The sequence below is a fragment of the Dipodomys merriami genome, unplaced genomic scaffold (assembly GCF_024711535.1).
Source record: "Dipodomys merriami isolate MVZ:Mamm:240054 unplaced genomic scaffold, mDipMer1.0.p SCAF_1, whole genome shotgun sequence".
Taxonomy (NCBI): Eukaryota; Metazoa; Chordata; class Mammalia; order Rodentia; family Heteromyidae; genus Dipodomys; species Dipodomys merriami.
Window position 1 is genome coordinate 56,245,281 of NW_027202270.1, and position 26,030 is coordinate 56,271,310.

The 26,030-nt window shown below is 38.9% G+C and overlaps 1 protein-coding gene across 6 annotated transcripts in view; it reads left to right on the top strand.

Annotated features, from left to right (window-relative positions):
- Positions 1–26,030, top strand: part of Acvr1 (activin A receptor type 1) — a 122,560-nt gene that overhangs the window by 69,059 nt on the left and 27,471 nt on the right. For all 6 annotated transcript variants that reach the window (XM_070022835.1, XM_070022844.1, XM_070022826.1 and 3 more), the window contains 3 exons: positions 17,340–17,603; positions 19,904–20,115; positions 23,773–23,872. In XM_070022835.1, coding sequence (XP_069878936.1) covers positions 17,340–17,603; positions 19,904–20,115; positions 23,773–23,872 — 576 coding nt within the window. The remainder of the gene's footprint in view (positions 1–17,339; positions 17,604–19,903; positions 20,116–23,772; positions 23,873–26,030) is intronic.

A 26,030-nucleotide genomic window follows, 5' to 3' on the forward strand; every position in this document is an offset into this window, starting at 1 on the left:
TCCTTGAAACATCTTAGAACATATTCTCTAAAGAAAACAGGACCTGTTCTTGCACTATATAACAATCTGCTACATCTTCAAAAACACATTGCTAGTGTTCTGCTAGTGGCTTAGTTGTCTTCTTGTCTTAGTATATTCAGTGATTGATTTTTCTGAAATATAAAATGGAACTATTGACCCTCTGTCATAATTTGGATGTAAAATGAATCACTTTGTACTAAATTCTTAGTCCTTAGCTTGACCCTATTGGGAGGTATGGAAAACTTCAGAAGTAGGGTGTACGAAGTCTTCTCATTGTTGGGGCCTTGTGGGTCCACTACACAGGGTTTTGTGTAGTTTTGTGTGTCCTGCCCTCCTCTTTGTCTTTTGTGCTTTACTTGAGAGATGAACAAGGTCCTGTCCCTCTTCTGTGTGTTTCTTCTGTGATAGACTGCTGTCACAAGCCCAGGGCAGTAGGGCTAATTAATCATGGGCAGAAAGCTCCAAAACTGTAAGCCAAAATAAACCATTTCTCTTATCATGTTGATATCTCAGGTATTCATTAACAGTAATTGGAAAGCTGACTAACGTGTCTTCAGTGTTTATAGTAGTTATATTTTGGGAAGGTGTAGTGTACATCAAGGCAATATATATTTGCTTTGTGTTTTTTTTTTTGTCCATAGTGGAGCCTGAACTCTGGGCCTGGGCACTGTCCGTCAGCTCTTCAGCTCAAGGCTAGTGCTCTACCACTTGAGTCTTTTTTGCTTATGTGGTGCTGAGGAATCAAACCCCGGGCTTCATGCATGCAAGGAAAGCGTTCTATCACTGAGCCACCTTCCCAGCCCCTTGCTTTGTGTTTTTTGTGTGACAGTTATTAGGTTCAATTAATTATGTGAAGTTATTCCTATAAATGAATTAGCTACAACCTGTGGGGGCATTGACTATGCCTTAGCCTATTTGGGGTGCTAGAACACAGATTACCATAAATTGAATGGCACATAAATAACAAAGTTTTATTTTTCACAATTCTTAGAGGGTAGGAAGTCCAGGCAGATTTGGATTTTGGTTTAGGCTCATTGCTCATAGGAGGCACATTTTCTCAGTGTCTTCATGGGGAAGGGCAATAGTAATCCAATTTATGAAGGTCTGCACCTAAAGTCTCATTACCTCCCAGGCTGACTGACCTCCTAATACATTACATCACCTTGGCTTTGATACTGCTGAGGCATTTCAAGGCCTTGGCCATCTCTGGCCCTTTCAGTAACCCCTACTACTCATAGTTTTCAAAAAGTTACTTAGGGGAACTGATGCTCCTTTTGAAAACCTTTGAGGACCACAAAAATAGATAAAGAGGAGATAATAGTTATTCATAATTCTATGCACTTAGAGGTAATTAACTTTGTAAATGTATAAGCATAAACTACCTTGTTGCACATTGGCAGTGTCCACCCTGCTTTTTAGAGGTTCCTCCTCGAAGAACATTGAGGCATAAAGATCCTGTTTATAAGTTCTTTGGGATATAGTGGTCTGTTGTATATAACTGGTGAACTTTGAAAACATGTAGTCAACACTATGGAAAAATCAGTGTCTAATATACTAGAAATTAGTTTTGCTATTGTTATATTTTGAGCTTGTATTACTTGATCTGCTCCTATGCCTTTTCTATATTCATTGACATGTGTGCCACATTCCCAGCCCAAGCTTAACATTTTTATTGTCTACAAAACCCAATTTGTCCTTTATTGACATTGTCCTATATAGGAGCCATTCAGAAGTACATAGCACTTGAAATATGGATAGTAGGAGTTGAGATATGCTGAGAGAATAAGGGACAGATTGGATTTTGAAGACAATAAAAATGTTAAGCTTGAGCTGGGAATGTGGTTTAGTGGTAGAGTACTTGCCTAGCATACATGAAGCCCTAGGTTTGATTCCTCAGTACCACATAAACAGAAAAAGCCAGAAGTGGTGCTGTGGCTTAAGTGGTGGAGTGATTGCCTTGAAGCTCAGGGACAGTGCCCAGGCACTAAGTTCAAGTCTCAAGACTAGCAAAAAAAAAAAAAAAGTTAAGCATCACCTGTTTCATTCTACTCTTGTGAAAACGTTTAGGATTATGTAAGATACCTCACATTTTGTTTATTTTGGACGCTGTTATCAGAGACCAGTCTAGTAGTCTTTAACTAATCTGAAGTAGTCTAGACTGTTCTAAGTAGTGTTGTTAAAGACATTGAAGTAACGTAACAGTTGTGTCAGTTAGTGCCAAGAACATTTGGAAACTGGATTCTGGCAAGGCAATGTTGAAAGAATAAGAGGGAGAGAATTTTTTATATTAAAGGGGAAAGATTTGTTAGCAATGGTTTTCAACTGATCTGCCTGCCCCCTCCCCTGTTTTGCCCCCAGGAGATATTTGTAATTTCTGAAGACTTTTGCCCCAACAGGTTTATAAGATTTTCTCCCTTTTTAAAAATTTCTTAATATACTTGTTACTTATTTTTTTTTTCTAGAGACTCTTGAGGACTAAATCTCAAATTCTACCCCTTTCCCTAGACATTATTTCTCTATAGTATTAGGCAGTACCTTTGTGTTGATAGCATGGATGGACATATGATAGAGGCTGGATAGGAAAGAAGAAGTAGAAAAGAAATACAGGTAGAAAGACAAATTGGCAAGAAAAGGAGGGGTAAGAGACAGAATGGGGGAAAGAGAGGTGGGAAAATGTTACAGTGCATCCTTTTCCTGCTTCCAGCCTTCCTGTTTCACAATACAGTGGAAATACACAATAAAACAAACCAGTTATTCTGTGCTTATGTAGAAATGAATTGCCACTGGGATTTTGCTATTTAATATGCCATCAGTACTAATATGTTTACAGATATGGACAAGAGGGTAGGAAAGAACTTACCAACCTTGGGTTGAAATGTGGTATTTTCTTTTTAAAGACCATCCAGGGAGTGCTGTGAGAGTGCTCTAATCGTAAGAGCAGTTGCTGTCTTCCTTCTTAACTCTTGTAACTGTCAGTAGTATATTCTATGGAAAATACTTATTTTTTAAAAATATATTTACTAGGATTTATTTATTTACTCTAACATACCCAATATTAGTTGTAAAGCACATGTTAAGTGCAAAATATGTAAAAGGGATAAATTGCAGGGCAGCTAGCAAAATTCTTCTTACTAGCACTGTAACTTAAGCTTTATACACTACTAGTTTAAAACAAAATAGATCCATATTTCATGTTTACAGAGTAGCAGAGGCTCCATAGTAATGATGCATCAGTGATATTATATGTTGTCACTGTTGGGGCATGGAGATTTTGTCCTGGTATACTTTGTTGTATAGTATGAGTGCATTAAAACAAATAGACAAACAAAGGGCAGGGTAGTCTCAGCTATTCTGAAGCTGAGGTGGGAAGGTTGCTTGAGCCTAGTAGTTAAAGGAAAGTCAGGCCAATACCCAGAGACCCTGCTTCAAGCAAGCAAGCAAGCAAGCAAGCAAGCATGGGGAAAGGTTGGGCAGTGGATTCTTATTTGCACTTAGATGGGAGAAATAAGTTCCTGTGTTCTGTTGTAAATTAGGTTAGGGATAATTGATAACAATCATATTCTGTATATTTCAAGAAATCTAGAAGAAGAAATTTTGAATATTTGCTTTCACCAGGAAGAAATGTGAAGTGTTTCTATGCTTACGCTGGGTTTGAGGATTACACAATATGCACAGGCGTCAAAACATCACCTGGTACTGATAAATATCTACAGTTTTATGTGCTAATAAACTCTCGCCCACACACCAAATTAAACAGTTTTTCTCCCATTGTCTCCGAAATACTTTTTTTTCATTTTTCATTTTTTCTTTCTGTTCTTTTGTTCATTGTCTTTTCTTTTTAATGTGATGCATGCTAGGAATCAAGTATGTCTTATTGATTAGAAATAGTGATAACACTTCAAGGAGTAGGTCTAAAACAGTAATTTAGATTGAGTTTGAGTGTACCTGAGGACATTTCTCAAGCGATATGGAACGTTAAATACACTGGACAAAACAGAATTTATTTTATTTTTTTGCAAGTACAGAAAATTGGAAAAACTGCTTAATGTAACTACCTTTTTGATGATTATAGGTAATGTCTGTTAATCCTTAGTATATGCTGTTGACCTGATTTACTATTTCTGATATTAATGATTATTTATTTCCTATCATCACAACTACCCTAACAACACAGCTATTTATTGCATGTGATTTTGGATTTTTTGGACTGTGCTTAAGGTTATCCAGCCAACAAAAGGCAAAATGAACTTGGGAAAATGATGTTCAAGACCTTCAAACATTATTAGTCTTCTACAAAATTTTACTTTTTCATTTCTTCTTCTTTTTCTTTTCTTTTTTTTTTTTTTGTGCTCTATATTAGTGACATCCATATTCACCTTCCATCTGGTGCTTAGTGAGATCCAGTGTAATCCAGCCCATTGGAAAGGGTGAGAAGAGAGCTCATAATGGCATGTGATGAGGCCCTTTCGCATTTATATTTTTACCTTCTCTTGTCTCTCCTACCAGTAATCATCTCTCCTGTTCATTAGCTATAAAACTCTAGCGACAGGAAAAGTTTCATTTGCTCTTACAGAGAAGAGCACTTGAGTCCTAATTACCTATGTATTCTTCCCTTTCCTTCCCATTAATAGGACTAATCATAGTCTAATACTACTATTATGCCACCAGGGACAAGGCAGAACGTCCATGCTTGGCTTTCTTTTTGTCTCTGTGCATTTACAGGTGATAAGACCAAAACATAAGTACTTAAAATGGAGTACTGCGCCTTTTGACATCATTTCAATGTGAAGACAACCTATATTCTAGTAAATTTACAAACCATTATAACAGCAAAGGAGGTTGGATGTAACACAGTTTTGTTGCAAGTGATTTTGGCCTGTCCTGAGTCCTAAATTATTTCCGGAGTTGACTGGATTTTAGTATTTCCAAAGCTATCACCACTCAGACTTTCCAGCCCAATTACCCAATGAAGGAAGGAAGGGGATAACTTCAATGGACTTTTTGTTAGGGTCCACAAAGGTGCCCCTCTTTGCTACTGGGGGGAGAATAGAATAAGCCTTTCTTTGAATATCTCATTATTGAGGACTCAGGAAGTTCTCGAAGGGGTGAGTGAATGTAAAAGAAATGTCTCAGTATTAAATTTGTTGCTCTAATTTCTTATTACTGTAATCTATTCTCTTTGTTCAGAATGAAATCTTTTTTCTTTTCATCAAAGGATTTTTTTAGGGAGGCGGTGAGATGCACTGAGCTGTTTACCACTACCAGTCTCCTTGATGTAAATATGAGGAAGCTGAACCCTTTTAAGATATTGTTTTCTTACTGTCAAATTTATTTATTTAACAAAATGGTTATAATTGAGCTGGTAAGCTTGTTCGTAGCCTCCTTCATGGGAAATGTTTGTTTCCTCTGTGGCTCAACTCATTTAAACCTTTTAAAATAGAGACTATAAGTGGGGAATGTTCAACATGCGATCAAAAACAGTCTCGTTTGAACAAGGAGAAAACCAGTGTAATAAAGTTCACAGTGGGACTTGGTTGATGTCAACAGTCAGAGTGCGAAATGGGAGCTTCAGAGCCTTCTCCTTTATAAATACAGGTGGATCTCAAGGGTGAAATGAGATGCTACTTCCTCTGTAGAGAAATGAGCAACATGAGAGGCTTATAGGACTGTCAAGTATATAATTTTGACTTTTGAAAAATAAAAACATTAAGAAAAAATAAAACAGTTTAAAAATTAATTTCTACTCCCCCAATGCTGAAAACTGTCTTCTGGAATGACTGCAGCTCCGATGACTTCAGGCTAGCTACTGTAGATAATGATTATTCAAAATAGTCACAATTACTCAGAACGCATGTCATTCCAAAGCAGTGGAATACACAGGGTGGGGTGGTTTTCCTAATTCTGAGTGTGACTCACAACAAGAAACACTTTAGAGTAGGGCCTAGTGTGTGTGCAGAACTCACACATACTGTGCCTTGTAACATTTCTTTATTCCTTCTCTTGTCTTAATTGAATTCACTCTCCACGAATGGGTCAAAGCCCATAGTTTCAAAAGGAAACAACTAGTCCTGCTGTCCTGACTACTGACCTGAGGACTTCTGGTATATTCTCCAGAAAATCTGGCCTAGAATTTGTTGATTTTTTTTTTCCTCACAACTTTTTTCATCCTCTTTCTTCAAGGCAGTGATTTGACAGGAAGAGGGAAGTTTACATTTGCGCCTTCTCAGCCTTGGTCATAACACTGGAACAGCTGCTGCCTGATTCTAATCAGCTGAATTCGAGCCCTGAGAGCAGGGTATTTCCCAGAGCCAGAGTTAATTCTGTGGCTAAGGCTAATTCTTTGTTATGGGTTAGAGTCGAATGTGGACTTTCTGAGGATAAGGATATTTGGGGGTTGTAGGAAGGAGAGAAGGAATAAGAGGAAAGATTTTGCTGTAGTGGTAAAATTCACCTTCAAGAAAAAATTACCTAGCCTGTGGTTTTTACTCAATGATTATTTTTGGAGAGGTAAATAAAGGGAGGATGAAGATAGGGTTTTCTTTTTTTTAATTCTTATTTATTTTTTATTGTGAATATACTGTACAGAGGGGTTACAATTACATGGGCAAGATAATGAGTATATTTCTTATCAAGCATTGTAGCCTTCTCCTTTGTTTCCCCTTCCCATCTCTTCCCAGCCTCCCCTTGCCCCCTACCTAATCCTCCCCCCCCCCCACCAAAGTTGTAAAGTTCGTTTTCGACATGACAACTTGTATTAGCTGCATTTGATTGGTCTTCTGAATCCTGTAACTGTACTAATTGAGAACAACCTAAATCCAAAGATTTATGTAGGAAAGTTGTAAAGAAGGAGCAAGGGGAGAAACATACTCATGATGATGCAATTCAGAATTTGATTTTTACTCCACAGAATGCCATATAGAGTTACACTCATGATTTCCTCTTTCATTTCATGTTCTAGTTCATATACTTCACAATTCCAATTTTTACAGAAGGTTAAGATAATTTTTGTCAAATAGTATTGCTGAGTCAGTAAAAAAATATCTTCTGAAAAGAAAGCATAGAAATCAAACTTTCTTAAGGAAAGTAGCATAGGCCCACAACATCATTGGCCATCTCTTTTTTCCTATGGGATCCTTTCTGCCCTCTGTGCTTGTTGTCATGTGGTAGGATGGATACAGCAGCTACACTCATCTCATAGTGAGGCACCTTCAGGAACATATGTTGCATATGTGAGCCATAGACTGAGACAGGCCAGGACTTGGTCATGTTCACTGTTTTTCACTCTTGTGTCTTAAGACACTGCCAGATATGTAGTGGGTGCTTTATATTGAAATATAAATATAATATATTATAAGAAAATATAACTATATTATAAAGAAATATAAATATAAATATATTGAGAATATTAAAAGGATTTAACCCAGATTTACATCGAGGTTGTAAATCCCTTCATTATGGTACTTTCCTTGTAGGGAAGACTGTTAAGTCACACAGAGCAGTTTGGAAGACAGAGTTTTGAAGAAAAAGCAGGTCCTAGACCAGGAAAGGAAGAGCGTTTTAGTCAGCAGAAGAGTAAGCCTAGAGAAGTGACACAGTCATGAGAGGAATTAATTAGGGTTGAGCGGAACCTTGTGGCTAAGGTGGTATTCTGAAGGCAGGGGACAGCTACTGAAGACCCACGAAGAGCAATTGGTGTATCTTGAAAGAGTTGTGAGATGGAAGTGGATTATGGGTTGTGGCAAGATTATTAGGAAAGGGAATGAGAAAAACTAGTCCTCCCACAATTTTAGGGCAGTCTGACCTACATGTTTCAGTTTCAAAGTCATCCCACCTAATCTCAACTAAATGGTGAAAAACTGAAACAAGCTAGTTCAAAAAGTAGCACTCTATTACAGGTAACTCACAAAATACAGCAGCAAAACAACAATCTAATACTAATTCCATTGCTGATTTTATTATGAAAACAGAAGTCTGAGCTACTGACTTTTCTAGCAACTTTGGCAAGATATTTAAATCCGTCTTTGCTGGCCCTTTGTTCCTGGGTTGCCATGGAGTGTCAATAAGCCCAGCTCAGAATAACCCAGGCAGTGAAATGAGAGGTACAGCTTGCTCACTGGCATGTTGGCTGGCCAGGTTACATGGTTTGCCTAGCTCCCATCTTGGGAGGCGCACTGGGCAGCTGGTTGTCTTGGCATCTGTGAAAGGTGTATGTCTCTTGGCTGCCCAGAGTTTGAAACCGAACCAAACTTGCCCATCTCCTGAGCATGTGCAGCTCCCCAATGAGCTGATAGCAACTGAAAATAGCCCACTGAGCACCTGTCCCTTTGTACATCAGCCCCTGACTAGCTGCCATTTAGGACACTGTGGACTCCTTTGGAGAACAGGTGAGGTTTGAGCAGATTTTAATGACTCTTAGGAAGATCTGGGGATTTTGTCTGTACTTTAAGAAAAAAAAAAGGAAAGGAGAGGGAGGGAAAGAGAAGAAGGAAGAGGAGAGGAAGGTAGAGGGAGGAAGGCAAAGGAAGAGGCCGACTTCTATGCAGGTCCATTGGCACTTATGTGATCAGTGGGGCCACAGTGACTGTGTATGTACTGTATCTGTGTATGTACGTTATGCGCCACAAGGCTCAGTATTGTTCTCTTTTCTCATCTAAATACGTTTTCTCTTATAAGGAAAAGTTTTCTTAAAAAACTCTTGGGTGCTAGTCAACCATAGTTTATGCTGCTTTAGCTTTTAAAAGGGGAGGCTGTAAGTTAAACTATTTTGTTTTGTATTTTCCCCTGTTCTTTAATTGCTAGTGTGTGTCAGTAGATGGCTTCTTCAAGGTGTCTCCTTTGCTAGATTATTATTTCTCTGTCTTCCAAATGTGGGCACACACAGAATGACAGAATAGAATCACAGCATGTTGGGAGCTGTCTGCTCTCCTTTGGGACTCCTTCCATTTCCTTCTGGGCTTTCATCTCTCCGGCAGGCTTGCCATTGTTGGACGGGTTTGGCACGTCAGTGTGGAGGGAAGCAGGCTCTGGAAGGAAATACTTCTTCAGTGACTGGTGGCATTAAAGCTACTATTTAAAAGTGACCCTTCATAGATACTTGGGTTATCTTTAGGCTTGCAGTGATCTGCAGCTACTGGAGCCAGAACGACTCTGCAGTAACTTGCCTGTTGCTCTTGACTGAATTTGTGTTTAGGTATTCTTGCTCCTCAGCCAGTGGCCTTGTAACACATCTCATAGTTAGCCGGCTTTCCGCTGTGGAGATCCAACATTACTGTGGAAAGTGGGAATGGTTCACCATGCTGCTGGATCATGGTGGAGAGACTTTATATTCAAAAAGCCAGTTGTGGCTCACAGCACTCTTTCTACCTGGAACTTCCCTGTGGACTTGACCAAAAAGAATAACTTAAAATGACCCAGCTCAGTCTTCTCATAGTTACTGTGGAATCTTTATAACTAATAAGCCAGTTTGCCAATGGGTTGAATCATTTTTTATCATATTTATTTAGACTGATGGGAAACGAAGATAATGCAAGGAAATTTCAGGCTATGAAAACTGCTGTAGAGATGCACAAGGGCAGGTGTTCATGGGACTGAAGACCTGGGATCTCTTCTTCATTAACATTTCATGGAGTTTTGTACTAGATAAGGCCTTAAAAAATGAATTGGGAAAGTGGAGGAAAGGGGAGTGGCAATATCAGAAGTTCAGAGTCTGGACTTTTTTGCCCTATTTTAAAGTTTTAATCACTTTGGCCTCATCTAGGATGGAAAGACAGTGGTCTAGAAATTACCTTGCTTGCTCTGTGCTTCAGGGGTAAGATAGGGTAGGGAGCTATGGAAGGGAATTTATTAACTCAGGCGTTTTCCCCTTCAGCATTGGAGCCTTGTTCAATACTGGTCTGACTTATCTATGTGAGTTGAAAGCTTCTGGAAATGGTATAAGGGTCCGTGAGGTTTCTGATGATAACCAGAGCCAAAATTGACACTTTTGGAGGAGGCCTAGTCTCTAAATCCCATATTTTAGCCCTCTTTGGGCCCCTTGTTAAAAGGGTTTCTGATAAATCTAAATGTTTCAATGCCAAACTCGGGGCTGGGGGTGAGGGTGGAACCCGCAGAAGTGTGCCATGTACTCCCTACCTATCTTAACAGAGGTGGGAAGCATTTAATAGTAAGTTGGCAAACTTTGCCCTTTTTGTACAGCACACAGCTTCCTGCCTCTTCCCATCTCTAACTCTTTCTGTGAACAGAAAATTCATGTTACATCCCCAGATACCTTTTACATCTAAACAAGGAATGGCTTCTGAACCATTTATAAGTAAGTCACTGGGATTCTCCTCTTTCTTAGGTTCAAACTCTCTAGACTGGAGCTTTGCTGAGACAAGGATTTTGGCATATTTGTAGAGAAAGTATTTTCTGGCCTATAAAAATATTCCTCAGTAGGTAGTTCTCATTAGGCTTGGCAATCATGGTTTTTAGTGAAGCAGAAGACAAAAACCACTGTGAAGCAGAGGTTCAAAAGGCTTGGAGACAAAATGAAGAGATGATTGTTTTCCCCTCTAGTAAGGAATTGTTTCACATACATGGTAGATACGTGAAAGCAAGTCTTTGCTACATTCAGAGAATCATTAAAAACACAGAAAACACAGGCCAGTATTGTTTTAGATCATTATCCCACAGTGTTCTTTAATCTGTTAGTCACTTGAACACAGACTGAGTTTTTGGCTTTGAAATAGAAGGTGTGGCTGCTGCAATGGGCTTAATTTACAGAGATTTTTTTTTTCTTTCCCAGAGACAAGGAGTCAGCTCAGACATAAAATAAACAGATGGCACATTTTTTTTTCTTTCTCAGCTTCAGCAGTTCAAATGCAGGATGACTTAGGAATCCTTATCACCTTCAGCAAAGCAAGAAGGGGAAAATGATGTAATTCTTTTCTTCCCTATTTTCTGTTGACCTCACCATTGTTTCACTTCTAGGGGGAAAAAATGGCACCAAAGATCGAGGTCAGCCTTTCAGCTGCTAAGCAGCCACATCCTGTATGGATCACTCCAGACTGGCTGGCCTTGAAAGCACTTAACTATGTTTTGATGGCCTTGATCACTCTAGCTTCATAGTCACCCAAAAGTCCTCAAACCAGCCAACTAAAGGAAGACCACCCACGGGAGCCCAGATGCTCTATTAATGCATTAACGAGTTCATTATTTGTATTTTACTTCTGTCTTCTGACAAGTTAAGGGAAGCCTACTGTACCAGAAAAAGTACTAATTTTCCACACATGGGAACTCCAAGTAGTGAACAGATGTGCTGGTGCAGCATGTCTAGGAGGAATGGTTTGCACAGACATGCCGGCCCTGTGACTAAGCCTTGTCTTAAGATGTGTGCTGACATCTGAAAACTTTATGGGGCTCAGTCTGTTCAGAATAGCCAGCATCAGGTCTCTTCCCACCTCCAAATCCTTGTGAAGAGAAAATTCATGTCACAGCAAATGTTCATCAAACTTGAACATCTGCCGTTGCAGGGCATTTAACTGTGAGCAGGGCAGGTGCGGTTTGACCATCATGGTGCTTTCCGTCTAGAGCAAAAGGCAGGGTATTCTACAGCCATATGATTATAAATGCTGAGTGTTAACAGAGCAGGTGAAATCTGCATGGTTGATGATGGATGGATGGAATCCTGGCAGGGTCACAGGGAAGCATTCAGTCTGAAGGGAGTTCTAAATTGAAAGATCTTAGTATCCGGAAGTAGGGAAAGCCTTCCAAGAACTTGCAAGTACACAACAGGAGGATGAAGAGTGATAGAAGCCAAAGGGAATCAGATTTGTGTTGCTGAATGAATGGGGATACCATTTTCTCAGGGAACACTGAAAAGGAATGTATTTATAGTATGAATTCAAAAATCTTAGAAATTTTGTTATTCTAGTTTATATGCAGTCTTATTTGAATGCTTCTATTCTTTCTCATAACTACTGGAGTATGTTTTCTTTTTGGCTTTACAACTTTACTAAGCATCAGTCTCTGATTTAAAAAAATAATATGGTTTCCCTAATTGAGTGTTTTACATTAGGAGAACATTTGGGCACTTGGTTTATATTGCTCCTGAGTGTATTTCCTGCTTTCTTTCCAGAGGATCAAGTGCCCTTCAGTAAGCATTGTGGACAGACCTTTATGTTTCTGTCTTAGGAGCAAGCTTGCTGGCAATGACACCTGGCATTGCAAAATCCTTTCTTAAGCCTTTGTTTAATGCCAGAGATCTCAAATGCTTGTAGATTCTGGAGAGGTGCCAAATTGTGCTCTAGGATTAGGAGATGATGGAAGAACTTCTATAATCTATAAACCTAATATAAACTACCATCTCAAATGAGTGAATTGTTTAGACTGTTGGAAGGATGCCAAGGATGTTTGTAGTTCCTTTTTTAGCCTATACAACTTCTGAGCTATTGGACTTTTATAATCGCTGTCTAATTACTGCATTATTATATGTGCTGCTTTGGAGTGACTAAAAAAACCCATCAGTTTCTTTTCCTGATCCTAGGATGGATCATAGCCACATTTGCTTGTTTATTTGTAACATTTTCTCATTGGTCTTGTATTAAAGCTCTTAGGGGGCAATGTTGGGCTTTTATGCACCATTTAGCGAAACAATCAGTTTAAATGCCTCAAGCATTATAGAGTTCATAGCTGGGTGGGGGTAGATAATCACCTAGTTTGCTAAAATCCTGCTTAAGCATAAATATGATTCTTTTTACTATGAAGTAAGATTATGACCAACTACAGTCTTGAGAAGTCCGTGATGCTCTTTGCTCTGCCACTTCCTCTGCCAGCCTAAGATTAATCTCCAAGTAGGTATGTCCAGATGGTGAGCTGAGTATTGCCCAGAATAAGACAAATCTGTTTAAAGATTTGGTCATGGTGAACTCCTGGGATTCCCAGCCTGCTCCTCTAGCTTGTAATGCTAACCTAGTCTCCCACCACCCCAGTAGCCTCCCTCTCCTGAAGAGGAGGGAAAGGAGACTAGGAGGAGTTGGAGGACGAGGAGGAGGCAGCTTCCATTTGTGGTCAGAGCTTGCTGCTGTTCCCAGCCAGCCCTGCCAGCCTTTTCACACAGCCTTCATTCTGGTGATACAAAGGGCACACCAAGCCAGCCATAACACTGAGTAATTCCGGGAGGTGTCTTCTAGAACAAACAATGTGGGTGAGCAGTGCAGAGAGGGAATACCTCTGGCTTGACATTTAAATGACTGAATTATTTAAAATGAATGTCAATTAGGTGGAGTAGACTTGCTGCCTTCTGCCAGGCCACTTCCTGGTTATTTGCACAGGCAAGTGCAAAGTACTCCATATCAGATATGGTGCTTCCTGTCTGTACTGTGGAAAATCCATCACAGGACATAATTATACACTCCTCTGTGTGCCTTGATGCATACTGTATTTATGGTCATGGCCCAAGGGATTAGGGATCTGCACATTTTTATGTTAGACCTTTAAAGATACTCCCTTACCCACACACCCACCCCACATAAAATATCACAGGCCCACACAAGTTATGTGATTCCTAAATTTGACAAGACTGAAAAAAGTGAGTCATGGGCATTGAAGACCTGTGATAGTCCTAAGTATTGTGGATATTAAGATCTGAGAAAGTTCTACTTTTTTTTTAACCTTTGTTGAATTGGTAACCTTAGCTCAAAAAATCCTTTTGTATCTCCTCAAACTAAGCTAATCTTATCAGACGAAATGGCCACAGTGGCATTTCACTAATGAATGTGTCATGTCAGTCATTCTCATCTCCCTATGAATTTAAGATCTTTATATTTGTGTTTATGTTTTAAAAAGATAAATGCATGAAAGGATGTGCTAATGTGTTTTATGGAAATGTACCAATTAAAAAGATGAAATGTTGGATGAAGAGCAGAAAAGAAGTTCAGGTTTTATACTTCCCCATTCCTAACCACTGGACTCACTCAGCTCATGGGTCCTCCATATCAGAGAGTGTGCGTTAATTATTACATATTGAATAGCCTTTGCCTTTTTCTTTGTCCTAGGTATGATGAGTATGATTTGCAACTTCTGGTTCCTTTTATATTTGACTGAAAATAATTACTAACTGGGAAGTAGTCAGTGCTTGGTTTTGTTATACAAAACTATAAGGAAGATGTAGACAATTGAAGGAGAATATTTGATAACAAGTCTCAGTTTATGACCCATTAGGTTTAAGATCTGGTTAAAGTCAATGTCACCTGTTGCCTGTGTATGCCACAGAGGGGTGTGTGTAGAGAGCTGAATTTCATTAAATACTGTAAATTGTGAGAGGCTTCTCACTTTTGGCGAGGTTCTTTCTTTCTTTTTTTTTTTTTTTTTTGGTCAATCATGGGGCTTGAACTCTGGGTCTGGGTGCTGTCTCTCAGCTTTTCAGCTCAAGGCTGGCACTATCCCACTTGAGCCACAGCACCACTTCCAGTTTTCCAGTGGTTTATTGGAGGTAAGAGCCTCATGACCTTTCTGCCCAGGTTGGCTTTGAACTGCAATCCTCAGATCTCAGTCTCCTGAGTAGTTAGGATTATTAGGCGTGAGCCAGGGGCGCCCGGCTTGGCAAGGTTCTTTTCATCCTGTCAAAGACATGAGACCTAGGGAAAGCAGTGTTTCATTCTGTACTTTTGGATTTAGACTTTTAAGTTTGGGCTGGAGCTTTATGCGGAGAGCATATAAGAGAAAGTATTACTTTAATATTTTAATTAAAACCACAGAGTATCATTAATTTTTTGGTATTGTGGACCATTCATTTCTTTCTCTGTTCTTGGAGGCACTATAGGTCATACCCCTGGGTACTGATGTTTAGCATGTACTGCGTCACTAAGGTATACATACTCCCAGCCTTTTGGTTATTTCTAAAACATCGTTGATCAATGGGCTCTTTATATATAATCTGCAGTTGTTTGGAGTTATAGTTCCTAGTAGATCTTATGTGCAAGGAGTCAAGTAAATTATATTGTCCATCTATGAACAGCTACTTCTCTGTTTTGTATATATGTACCTTTGTATGTAAGGATATATGGATGTATTTGCATTACTAGGGTTAAACATGTTCACAGCTAGTGCTCTACCACTTGAGCCATGTCTCTAGCCCTGCTTTTTTTAGGGAGTCTCACAGACTTTTCTGCCTGGGCTGGTCTTGAGCTATGATCCTCGGATTTCAGCCTTCTAAGTAGTTAGGATCATTTATATCCTGGATATACATAAATTAAAAAATATGTAGTTTTAAAGTACAAAATATTATATTTCAATATGTAAAGTGATAATTAAAATGTAAATGATTTAGTTTTTGCATTATTTGCTTTATTTCACAGTCTGAAAAAGAGTCATTTATTTCTACTGTAGATCACAAACAAATCAATATGACACTTATTAACTCTCCCTTTCACCTCACCCATCTATTTCCTTCCAAAGAACCATCATGTATTGGGCGGCATAGTTGGCAGCCCTCAGCCCAGTTTCATGACATTCAAGAGTGGTGAGCATGTCTAGACTCCTTAGGAATATTATCTTTCAGCTCTCTTTTGGCAAGTGTAAACTTTTCGCCGGATTATGTCAGCAGATATATATGTTTCTATCCTCATAGAAATAGGTGGCTGCTGGGATTTCTGTTGGATTTCTCTAGGCAGGGAAAATAAAGGCTATATCTTACTCATTAAAATTTTTACTCATTAAAAATGTTTAAGGGCTTTTCATTCTCATGGGTGAGACTGGTGACACACATAGCACTGTCAGTGGCTATTTTGGATTTTCTGCTTTCAGGCATGCCTTTGCTTTTGGATGAGCCCCTTGTGGCTTTCAAAAGAACTAGCAAGTCAATTATAAATAGAAGGCTGTGTCTGTGTGTCTGCATGCACTTACTCTATGTGATGAGGCACCCACATGACAGTGGGCAGTGAACTATTTTTTCACTTCTTTGAAAAGGGAAGAAGAAAGATTAAGAACACTCTTCTCTGTTTGAGATAACCCACATCTCCACACACCCACACAAACCTGTGTAAATGAACTTGACATTTTCAAAGGCCTCACCTTAAGGTCTTCTCTTGAAAGCACAGCCATCTGACCTGTTATTTTAAGAAAGAAGCAGTTTATCTCACACATCCACTGCCAGGGGTTCAAGGATCAGCAAGCAGCCTGTCTGTGGCACAGACCTCTGGAGGAGCTCTGAATGCTATATTTCCTTATACGAACAGTGCTTCAGTGACAGTGGCCTTGGCTAACTAATCACTGGTCTCCAGTCTGTACTGCTTCGGTTCTGTCTTCACTTTCCTTCCCTACTGGTGTAAACTGTTGAAGCCAGCAAGTCTATACTAGTCAATCCAGCAAGGGAAGGGAAAGAAAATGGCAAATAAGTGTTTTCAGAAAGTATCAGTTGGGAGGTCTGTTTTCTATGCTTCCTTATAATATGTTTCTGCTTCTTTGTTGGATCTTTGACTTGGTAGGTTCCTTTGCTCTTACCTGTTACTTTATTGCAGGAACTTGGCTTGCTCTGTTCTGCTTGTGTCCTCATTGTGTGTATTTGGTGCCATTTTCTCCCCTTGCTAGATGAAAATGAATGAATGAATGGATTATTTTGAAGGGATTTGAATTCAAGGATTGGTATCAGGTGGGCTTGAGCCATACCTTCCTCTGGCCCCTGTTTGAAAATCTGTAAGCAGCTATTAATTCCAATTTGGCTCAACATAAAATCCTGAGAATCTACTATTGAAAACTTAGTGTAGTCATCTCTGGCCGGAAATATTCAGAACAGATTTGTAGCTATAGATTACTAATTATGAAAACTCTGATTATATAAATGTATTTCTGAAGTGGTTAGGTTCTAAAGCAGAGTGTCAGTCTGTATTGTTGGGTTCACTAGTTGTACAGAGCTGACAGAAACTGTTTTAGGAGTTGTTTTAGGTATAGAGTAAAGGTGATGAACATTTTGTTGCAATAGATGCAACAAAATTTGTATGCAGGAGTTGGGATGGAAGAGCCAACAATCTGAAGGTAATGTAAACACCACAGCAGAAGCAACTCATAGTCTCTGTAGAGAGATGATGACCAGCTTTGGGCTTACTGTGAGATAAAAGAGAGTACATAGCATATGCAAAATGTATTCATTAGTTGAGAGGCGATGATTATTTGTTGATTGGTCAAGGGACAGCATCAAAGAATGTGGACATGGCCAGCAGTCATGGTTTTTGGCTTGGAATGTGGTTAAGGTGGGCCTGGAGAGATGCTGTTTTTTTTTTTTCTCTCCATGGGGCTGAAACTTGCCCAAGTGATGTTTTCCCCTTCCTTTCTCTCCTTTGCAGATGAAAATCCCAAGGCCAGCCCCAAACTTTACATGTGTGTGTGTGAAGGCCTCTCCTGTGGGAATGAGGACCACTGTGAAGGCCAGCAGTGCTTTTCCTCACTGAGCATCAACGATGGCTTCCATGTCTACCAGAAGGGCTGCTTTCAGGTGTACGAACAGGGGAAGATGACCTGTAAGACCCCACCTTCACCTGGCCAAGCCGTGGAGTGCTGCCAAGGGGACTGGTGTAACAGGAACATCACTGCCCAGCTGCCCACGAAAGGTTTCCATGGCCTCTTCTAGTTCTAGATTGTGGGGCTTTGTTAGTGTTGTCTTCAGTCTGTTTGGGTTTAAAGGTCTACTCAACCACAAGGCTTTCCCCCTCCTGTCTGAACCCGATTCAGTGAGCCACATGGAAGGTTCGTGTAGGTGAGGAAGAAAGGGTCAAATCTTTCAGAATCTAAAGTAGGATGGACATTTTAGGGAAGGTATAATTTACTTTGGAGACAGATTGACAGACTAGTAGTTCTCCTTAGTTGGCTGAAAACCAAGTATATGGCTCCCCACATCACTTTCTGTTAAGAGGTTGTGATGTCTCTCAAGAGTTCTGAAATAATCCTGCTTAGTAAATATATGTCTCTAGGTCACACATGTAAGGGCGAAAGTAGAATGTAAGGTTGGTTCCCAAATGGACTGCCTTTCTTTCTTTATGTAGAAAAAGACAAAGGCTTACCAACCTCTTTTCCCTGAATCCTTTAGTCCAGTGAGAGATCACATGAACCTTGCATGGAATCTTCTTCCTTGTGTGTTTACTATGTATTCCATACCCTCTGGAAATCTCTCCTCCTCGAAAAGTGGTTCCCTGTAAAATGAACTGTAAATTGCTATCTCAAGTCCCTGCAAAGACGAACACAGACACACTGTAAGCCAAAATTACTCTCTTAATATGGAGTACACTTTTAATAGGTATAATTATTTAATTTTGTACTCATAAAAGAAAAAAAAACCAAAGCAGAATAAGAGAGGCCATGAGGAGCACTCACTGACAGAACTGGCAGGGAGGAGGCAGAAAAAACCGAAAAGCTAATAAAAGAGCACGTTATAGAGATTTTTAATGTTAAAGATAGAAAAGGTTACATTCTGATTAGGAAATATGATTGACTAATGCAAGGTTTGAAAAAGAGAGATCAAATACTTAAATGGTTAAGACTAAAAAGGTACTTCCCTTGTGCTTTGTGAGTTAGATTTTTATCAGCAGGGTAGGTGGATATGAAGAAAGGTCTGCTTTCATATGAAGATTAGGATGTCAACAATAGGAAAGACCTCATATGCAGGACACTGCTAGACTCAGTTGTAACAAATGATATTTTCTTTAGAGAATTTCTCAGGTGAGAGGCTATGTCTATAATTTAATACTGAGTTTAATTGCTTTTATACTTTATCATTGAAATGACATGTACCATGGAGTGCCAGGTGTGTCAAGGCTTGGAAAATTAAAGAAATTTAGTATAAAGAACTTTCAGAGTGGATTGCTAAAGGGGGCAGGAACATTGAGACAGGTAAAGCAGATGTAGAGAACAGGGGTTTGAGACAGAATGTTGTGAAGGGGGCTGCAATTCCCAGGTAGTTATTGTTTGGAGATCCTTTGATTCTAGGCCATGGTTATAGACTGTCCCTGTCCAAGTAGTTTTGATTTAGTTTGATTAGTTCACTAGACAAGCAGAAAGCCTTTGTGTGTATGTGTGTGCGCATGCGCTTCTCCTGGGCGCTGTCCCTGAGCTTTTCTGCTCAAAGCTAGTGTTCTACCACTTGAGCTGTATCTCTACTTCTGGCATTTTGGTGGCTATTTGGAGATGAGCCTCACAGACTTTTCTGCCCAGGCTGATTTTGAATCTTGATCCCTAGTTTTTAGCCTCCTGAGTAGCTAGGATTACATGTGTAAGCCACCAGCACCCAGCAGCTTTTGAGAATATTTACACACAAGTGTTACCATGAAGTGTTTGAGTGAATGCACCAGGGTTTGAATGGATCATCTACTAAATTTGAACTAGGGAGGGAACCAGTGAATAACTGTGTGAGTGAGTGAATGCATAAATAAGTGAATAGGTTACTATATAGAAGTTATGATGTAAAAAGATCAGTGAGAATTCAGCATTAGCTATCCAGTGCATATTAAAGAGTGAACAAAAAAATGGGGCAATTGGGTTTTAATATAGACATGCTTTTTTTCATAGGATTATAGCATAGTGTCTGTGAAGGCTGGATAGAAAACATCTTTTTATCTCAAATCAATTTAATAAGAGTAATATCAAGATTTGTAATGTACTATGTACTTTAAAAGCACTTTCACATACATGCATTAATACAATCGAACTTCAGTAGTATTTTTCAAATTCTAGTTCTATCTAATTGAGTAAGTTTAAATGGCTGGGCTGTTGGCCAGGTTTTAGGAAGTATTTTTAACACTTTGTAACTAGTGAGACTATGTGATCAGGATTAGAAGCTGCTTGTTAGGATGTTGGTTATGCTAAATAACAAGCAAACAGTGATCCTGACAGCCAATTACTCTTTTCTTTTCTCCAGGGAAATCCTTCCCTGGATCGCAGAATTTCCACTTGGAGGTCGGCCTCATTATTCTCTCTGTGGTATTTGCAATATGCCTTCTAGCTTGCCTACTGGGAGTGGCTCTCCGAAAATTTAAAAGGCGCAACCAAGAGCGCCTTAATCCCAGAGATGTGGAGTATGGTACCATCGAAGGGCTCATCACCACCAATGTTGGAGACAGCACTTTAGCAGTGAGTGTGTAACCCCACAGGGAATCCTCAGATAGCAAAAATGGCTGAAAATACTTTCTTTCTCAGGCCAACAGTGCATGGACGGTGCATGTAGAAGCTATTGGTCACTTACTCCTAATGCTTGTTCAGTCTCCATTTCAGACAGACATTGAAGGAAGTGGGGAGAAGATGAGTTGTTTTAATAGATTCTTGGTAGTTACTTTTCTTTCAGAAATAAAGAAAAAGGGATAGAGAATGATTACCTGCAACTTTGGAGGGTTGTATACAATTGGTGGTATTCAACTGCTTCATTTTTAGGGATCCTTCCCGCCTCTCCCTCCCCCCGCCCCCCCCTTAACTTTTTAAAAGAAAACATTATGCTGGGCGCTGGTGGCTCATACCTGTTAGCTACTGAGCAAGTTAAGATTTGAGGATTGTCATTCAAAGCCAGCCTGGGCAAGAAAGTCTATGAGAATCCTATCTCCACCTAACTACCAATAAAACTAAAAAATGGGATTGTGAAGTGGTAAAGCATTAGCCTTGAGCACAAAAACTCAGGGACAGTCTCTAGACCCTGAGTTCAAGTTCCAGGACTGGCACCAAGGTAAAGGAAGGAAGGAAGGAAGCAAGCAAGCAATTAAGCCAGCCAAGAAGGAAGGATCTTTTATATAATAGTAAAAATCTATACCCTTTCTTGATTATTTCAGCACCCTATAATTTAATGCTTAAAAAATACTTGACATCCAATTAGCTATTAAATTTTTTGTGCTCCTGGGCTGCCCCCTTGTGGAGATCAGTCATTTGATTGAGCCAGTGCTGTCCAGCAGTAATTTGTATACCAGCTATATAATTTGAAATTTCCAAAGAAGCTAAAACAAAACATAACACAAAACATAAATAAAGTGAAACAAGAATGGTTAATTTTAACAATATATACAATTCAGAATATACAATTTTTTTTAATCATTTCAACATATTGCCAATAAAAATTAGAGGTATTTTACAATCTTTTGAGGTTTTTTTCAAAAAGAGTATATTACATTTGCACCATATATTATTTCAAGATAACTGCACTTTACTTACTTAACATGCAAACCACTATATTGATACATTTAAAAATCATTCTTTTGCCCAAGCATGGTGGTGCATGTCTGGTAATCTTAGCACTTAAGAGGTAGAGACAGAAGGGTCATGAATTTGATGTCAGCTTAAACTATGTATAGCAAGATGCTATCTCAGAAAACAAAATCAAAACTATGCAAAAAACTCATTTTAGCATATCTTAAAATGATGACATCACATTAAAAGTGATTGCTTTCTTTTAGGTATTTAAAATTTTTGTTTTGTCAAGTGTTAATTAAAAAAAAACTTTACACTTTAGGAAAAGTAGAGATTACATACAAATGAAGTTGCATTAAAATACAGAAGAATAAAAATCAAATCCTGCATGGATATGACCTGGATCTCTGAGAAAGTTAAACTTTTGTGAATGTTAAGAGAGGTATAAAAGATACAAATGCCAAATTGATGATCTCCTTGTCAACCTGATGATATAGAGACAATCAAGGTCATGTCTTTATAATGTGTTTCAGTGGTAATGCTGTGTTACAGATCATCTAAAATCGTCTTGTATTAAGTCACCTTCTTTTTTGCTAAAGAAGATGCCTTCTTGCTGGTGGCCTTTTGTAGCTTAGGTGTTCATCTGGGTAGGACCTACCTCTAGGGAGCTTGTTAGCACATTCAATGGTTGGTTCAGGCTGGGAAACATTTGTCCCTGCTGTCTGCCCTATCATTGGGCCATTAGTCACTTTGTTTGAAGAAGACACATGTAAATGTGTTTATTTTTTTCTACTTACTGAAGTTTGATATCATGGAACTGGGAGGGTAAGGATAGACACACCATTTTAGAAACGGAAAAATATAATTATTTTGTTTGAAATTTACTCATCAGTGGATTCCAAGCTTTAAGGAAAACTAAATGAGTTTATTTAGGAAGGTCTGAGGATAAATCCTGACAAAGGTTTAGCTAAGCAAGACCCTAAAATAGATTAGGCAGAACTTTCTGCTTCAGAGTTGCTAACATAACTAATTGCCATGGGTAATCATTGAAATATCTAGTGTAAATTACCATTTAAATAGTTTCTAGGATTTTGAAAGAGGAGCAAGTTCATGTGTCAAAACAGTAAGCTCCGAGTCACATGATGCTGTATCATGATTTCATAACACATTAAGGAATGCAGTTCTTAAAGCAAATTGTCATTGTTAGTCTATATACTTGTTTATTTAAGCACGATGCTCATCAGTATGATTCTACAAAACATTGCCATTCCCTTACTGCTTGCCTATACTTTGAGGCCCAGGAGTTGATGGTGATGTTTGCGACTCTTCGATTAACTTTGTTTTTCCTCTAAAACCCTGGACTGAGTTTGGAGCCAAAATTATACATTATGAAAAGCTACACATTTAAGTTTAACAGGTTAATTTGCAGAATTATTTTTATCATAAAGAAATTGAATGTATGAGGGAGAAAAACAGCAAGAGAGCGAATGATTAGGAGGTATAGACTATTTCATCTACATTCAATTTCTTGATTATCCCTTTTATGGTTTGTAAAGGTTCTGAATTTCTTTCTGTGGATGCTCAGCTTTTGGTAATTCTGCTATCAACAGTATTTTGCACTAGGGCTAAAAGAAAGTGAAGGAAGATTAAATTCATAGAATCAACATCTTACTTTAATAGGACAGCTAACATGTATGAGAGAGGAAGAGTACCACAGCATTGCCACTGATACCACAAGCACAGTATTGTTTATTATACAAAGTTGCTGCATGATACCAAAAGACTTTGTATTCTTGGCTTATACTCAGAGTAAAAAGGGAAGTTTAATGAATGAATTAGCTGGGATTCTTTTTTTTTTTTTTTCAGTGTGTTCATTTGTAGAAGTCACTTTGGGACTCTATTTTTATGTTTTTAATGAAACTCATAACTTTATTTTTTCCATTTGTACTTGTGAGTAATTTGTATTAAAAAATGACAAATAGACGTTAACTTAGTGACCCTTTTGCTCTTCATCTCCCTAAAAGACAATCTCCATCCAGGGAACCCATCCCTGCTGAGTGTACCAATTTAATGGTTCACATGGTTATTGGAGACTTTCCATTAAAAAAAATTACAGTTGTTAGTTCATAGTCCTAATTTGTTTGTTTCTAATTAGGCTTTCTTAGTTGGCATAACAACCACAACAGATCATTTGATAGATATGTAATGAGCATAGCACAAATGTAATGAGCATAGCACAGTATAGTAAATATCTAGCCCTTTCCCTTATATTGTCCCTCCTTGCCCTTCCCTTCCCTGTTCTTCTGCTTACTCCTGTATTCACTCCTGCTTTTGACATTTCTTTATCCAGTAAACATACTGGATTCCATATATCCTTGTATTTATAAAAAAAAAAAAGGGGGGGGCTCCTAATTCCTCAGGAAAACCTAGTAAGGAAAGGTCTGGTTTCTAGTTTTCCTAGGAAACAAAAGCATGTCTTCTCCAATGGGACTTTCCATGCATGCCAATGTGTGTGTGTAGGCTACTACCCTCATGTAAATCGCAATGGCATACCTGCTAAAAACTAAACCAGGAGCTGCTGCTCAGTTGTGTCTTTTTTCTTCTTGTCTTAAACTACAGGATTTATTGGATCATTCATGCACATCAGGAAGTGGCTCCGGTCTTCCTTTTTTGGTTCAAAGAACAGTGGCTCGACAGATTACACTGTTGGAGTGTGTTGGTAATTCTTTTTTCTTTTTCTTTGTGGGAGATATGCGGTATGTTGTTGCTCCAGATGTAGAATGTAACTTAGAAGGTCTGTTTCTATTGCCTACTGCTTCCTTATTAAACTTTAGAACATATTAGGCCATGTGAGGAGCCCAGTGGTCTCTGTTCTTCATGCTTGAGTGCCTGAACATGCAGAAACTATTGTATAGAGGATGCCCAGATAAAAGCTCTCCATTGCAAATAACCCTTTGGGATGATGGGAATACTTAAAATGAATTGATTTGGCTACTCCAAGTATAATTTGACATGGTTAGGTTGTGCAATTTTCTAATCCTTCTCATTCTTCCCCTCTTTTAAAAATAAATAATTTTAACAAATATGTATACTTATTAACAGGTACAATGAAATAAATTACACCAACAGTATTTCCCTAACTACCTTATTTGAGCAAGAGCTACATATTTTGTATAGTCTCTAATTTTCTCCATATAAGAATATATATTTACATTGATTTATCATGGTATATGTATAATTTGTGCTCCTTTATTCTTTTCATGTTATTATTGGAGTTTGAACTCTGAGGGTTGAACTTGTAGGTGCTCTACCATGTGTACTATGATCATCATCATCATCATTATTATTATTTTCATACTGATCCTGAGACTTGAACTTGGGGCCTTGGTGCTCTTTCTGAGTTTCTTTGCTCAAGGCTAGCACTCTACCACTATGAGCCACACCTCTACTTCTGGTTTTCTGGTGGTTAGTTGGAGGTAAGATCTCACAGACTTTTCTGCCTAAGTGGCTTTGAACTGCAATCCTCAGATCTCAGGCTTCTGAGTAGCTAGGATTACAGGCATGAGCCACCAGCACCTGGCTTGCAAATACTTTTTTTTTTTTTGGGTCCAGTTAAGGGGCCTGAACTCTGGGCCTGGGCGCTGTCCCTCAGCTCTTCAGTTCAAGACTTAGCACTCTACCACTTGAGCCATAGTGCCACTTCGGTTTATTTTCTTTTTGCTTATGTGATGCTGAGGAAACGAACCCAGGGCCTCATGCATGCAAGGCAAGCGCTCTACCACTGAGCCACCTTCCAGCCCCTTGCAAATGCTTTTTTAAAGTCAGTATTTGTTAGTTTCTTGTTGCAAGTGGGTGTTTGCACATGGCAAATGAATTTTCAATAATTTTTCCATGGCATACAGAGATGGCTGTAGAGCAGGGATATAAAGTTACCAAACTTCTCCCATTGTCCAGGGTACCTGTGAGTGGAGCATCACATCTACTGTCCTATCATCTTTTTCTTCGGGGAGGTAGCTGTGCATCATAGCTTCTTGTACCTCTTCAGTACTGACATGTATTCTCTTCCTGTCTTCATGGAGAATTATTCCTAAAGTTGGTAGTAGCAACTGAGGAGGTAGGTAGAGCAGCAGCCATGATGCCTTTTCTCTAGGTCTATCGTTTCTGACATTGCTTTCTACTGTTCATGACTCCTCCACAGCAGAGTAAGAATAGACAAAGATGGAAAAGCTCCACACAGGCTTATTACATACAACCTTGCATTCTGCTTGATTCTGAACAAGAAGTCCAGGTCGTGATAGGAAGAAAGCCTCTACTTTCCTGTCCCAGATACTCACCATTTACAGGGTAGCATTGCATCTGTAACTTAGTACTCACAGATTAGCCCCCAAGTCCAATTGCACCTTTATGAGTATGTGCTATTTCTGGTCCCATAAGTATTCTTTGGCATATTTCAGAGCAGTGCATATTTGATTGCATTTTTGTTGGGTTAAACACTAAAGTCACCACTGAAAGCAAAGCCTCTTCTGAAACCTGTGGTGAATGTTACAGCTTTCAGCAAAAAGAAAGGTATTAAACTGCCTGGATTGTTGTATTAATAATTGTAGTTCAGAAACATGTGAAGTTGACAGGTCAGTCATTTGCAGAGCGTGTTCAGTGACCTCTAAGTTTCAGGTGCCTGGATGGATCTTCATAGGACCCCCTAATCAAGGCTATCAGGCAATTCTCTTTTGTTTTAGGGGCTTCTGCCTAAGATTGCATTTGCAAAAAGCCGTTGACAACTGAGTATTTGAAAACCATTGAAATAGAATTCTATTTTAATTTTATCTACATACCCTGCCACATATCGTCTGTTTTCTTAAAGAAAAACCAAAAAAAGA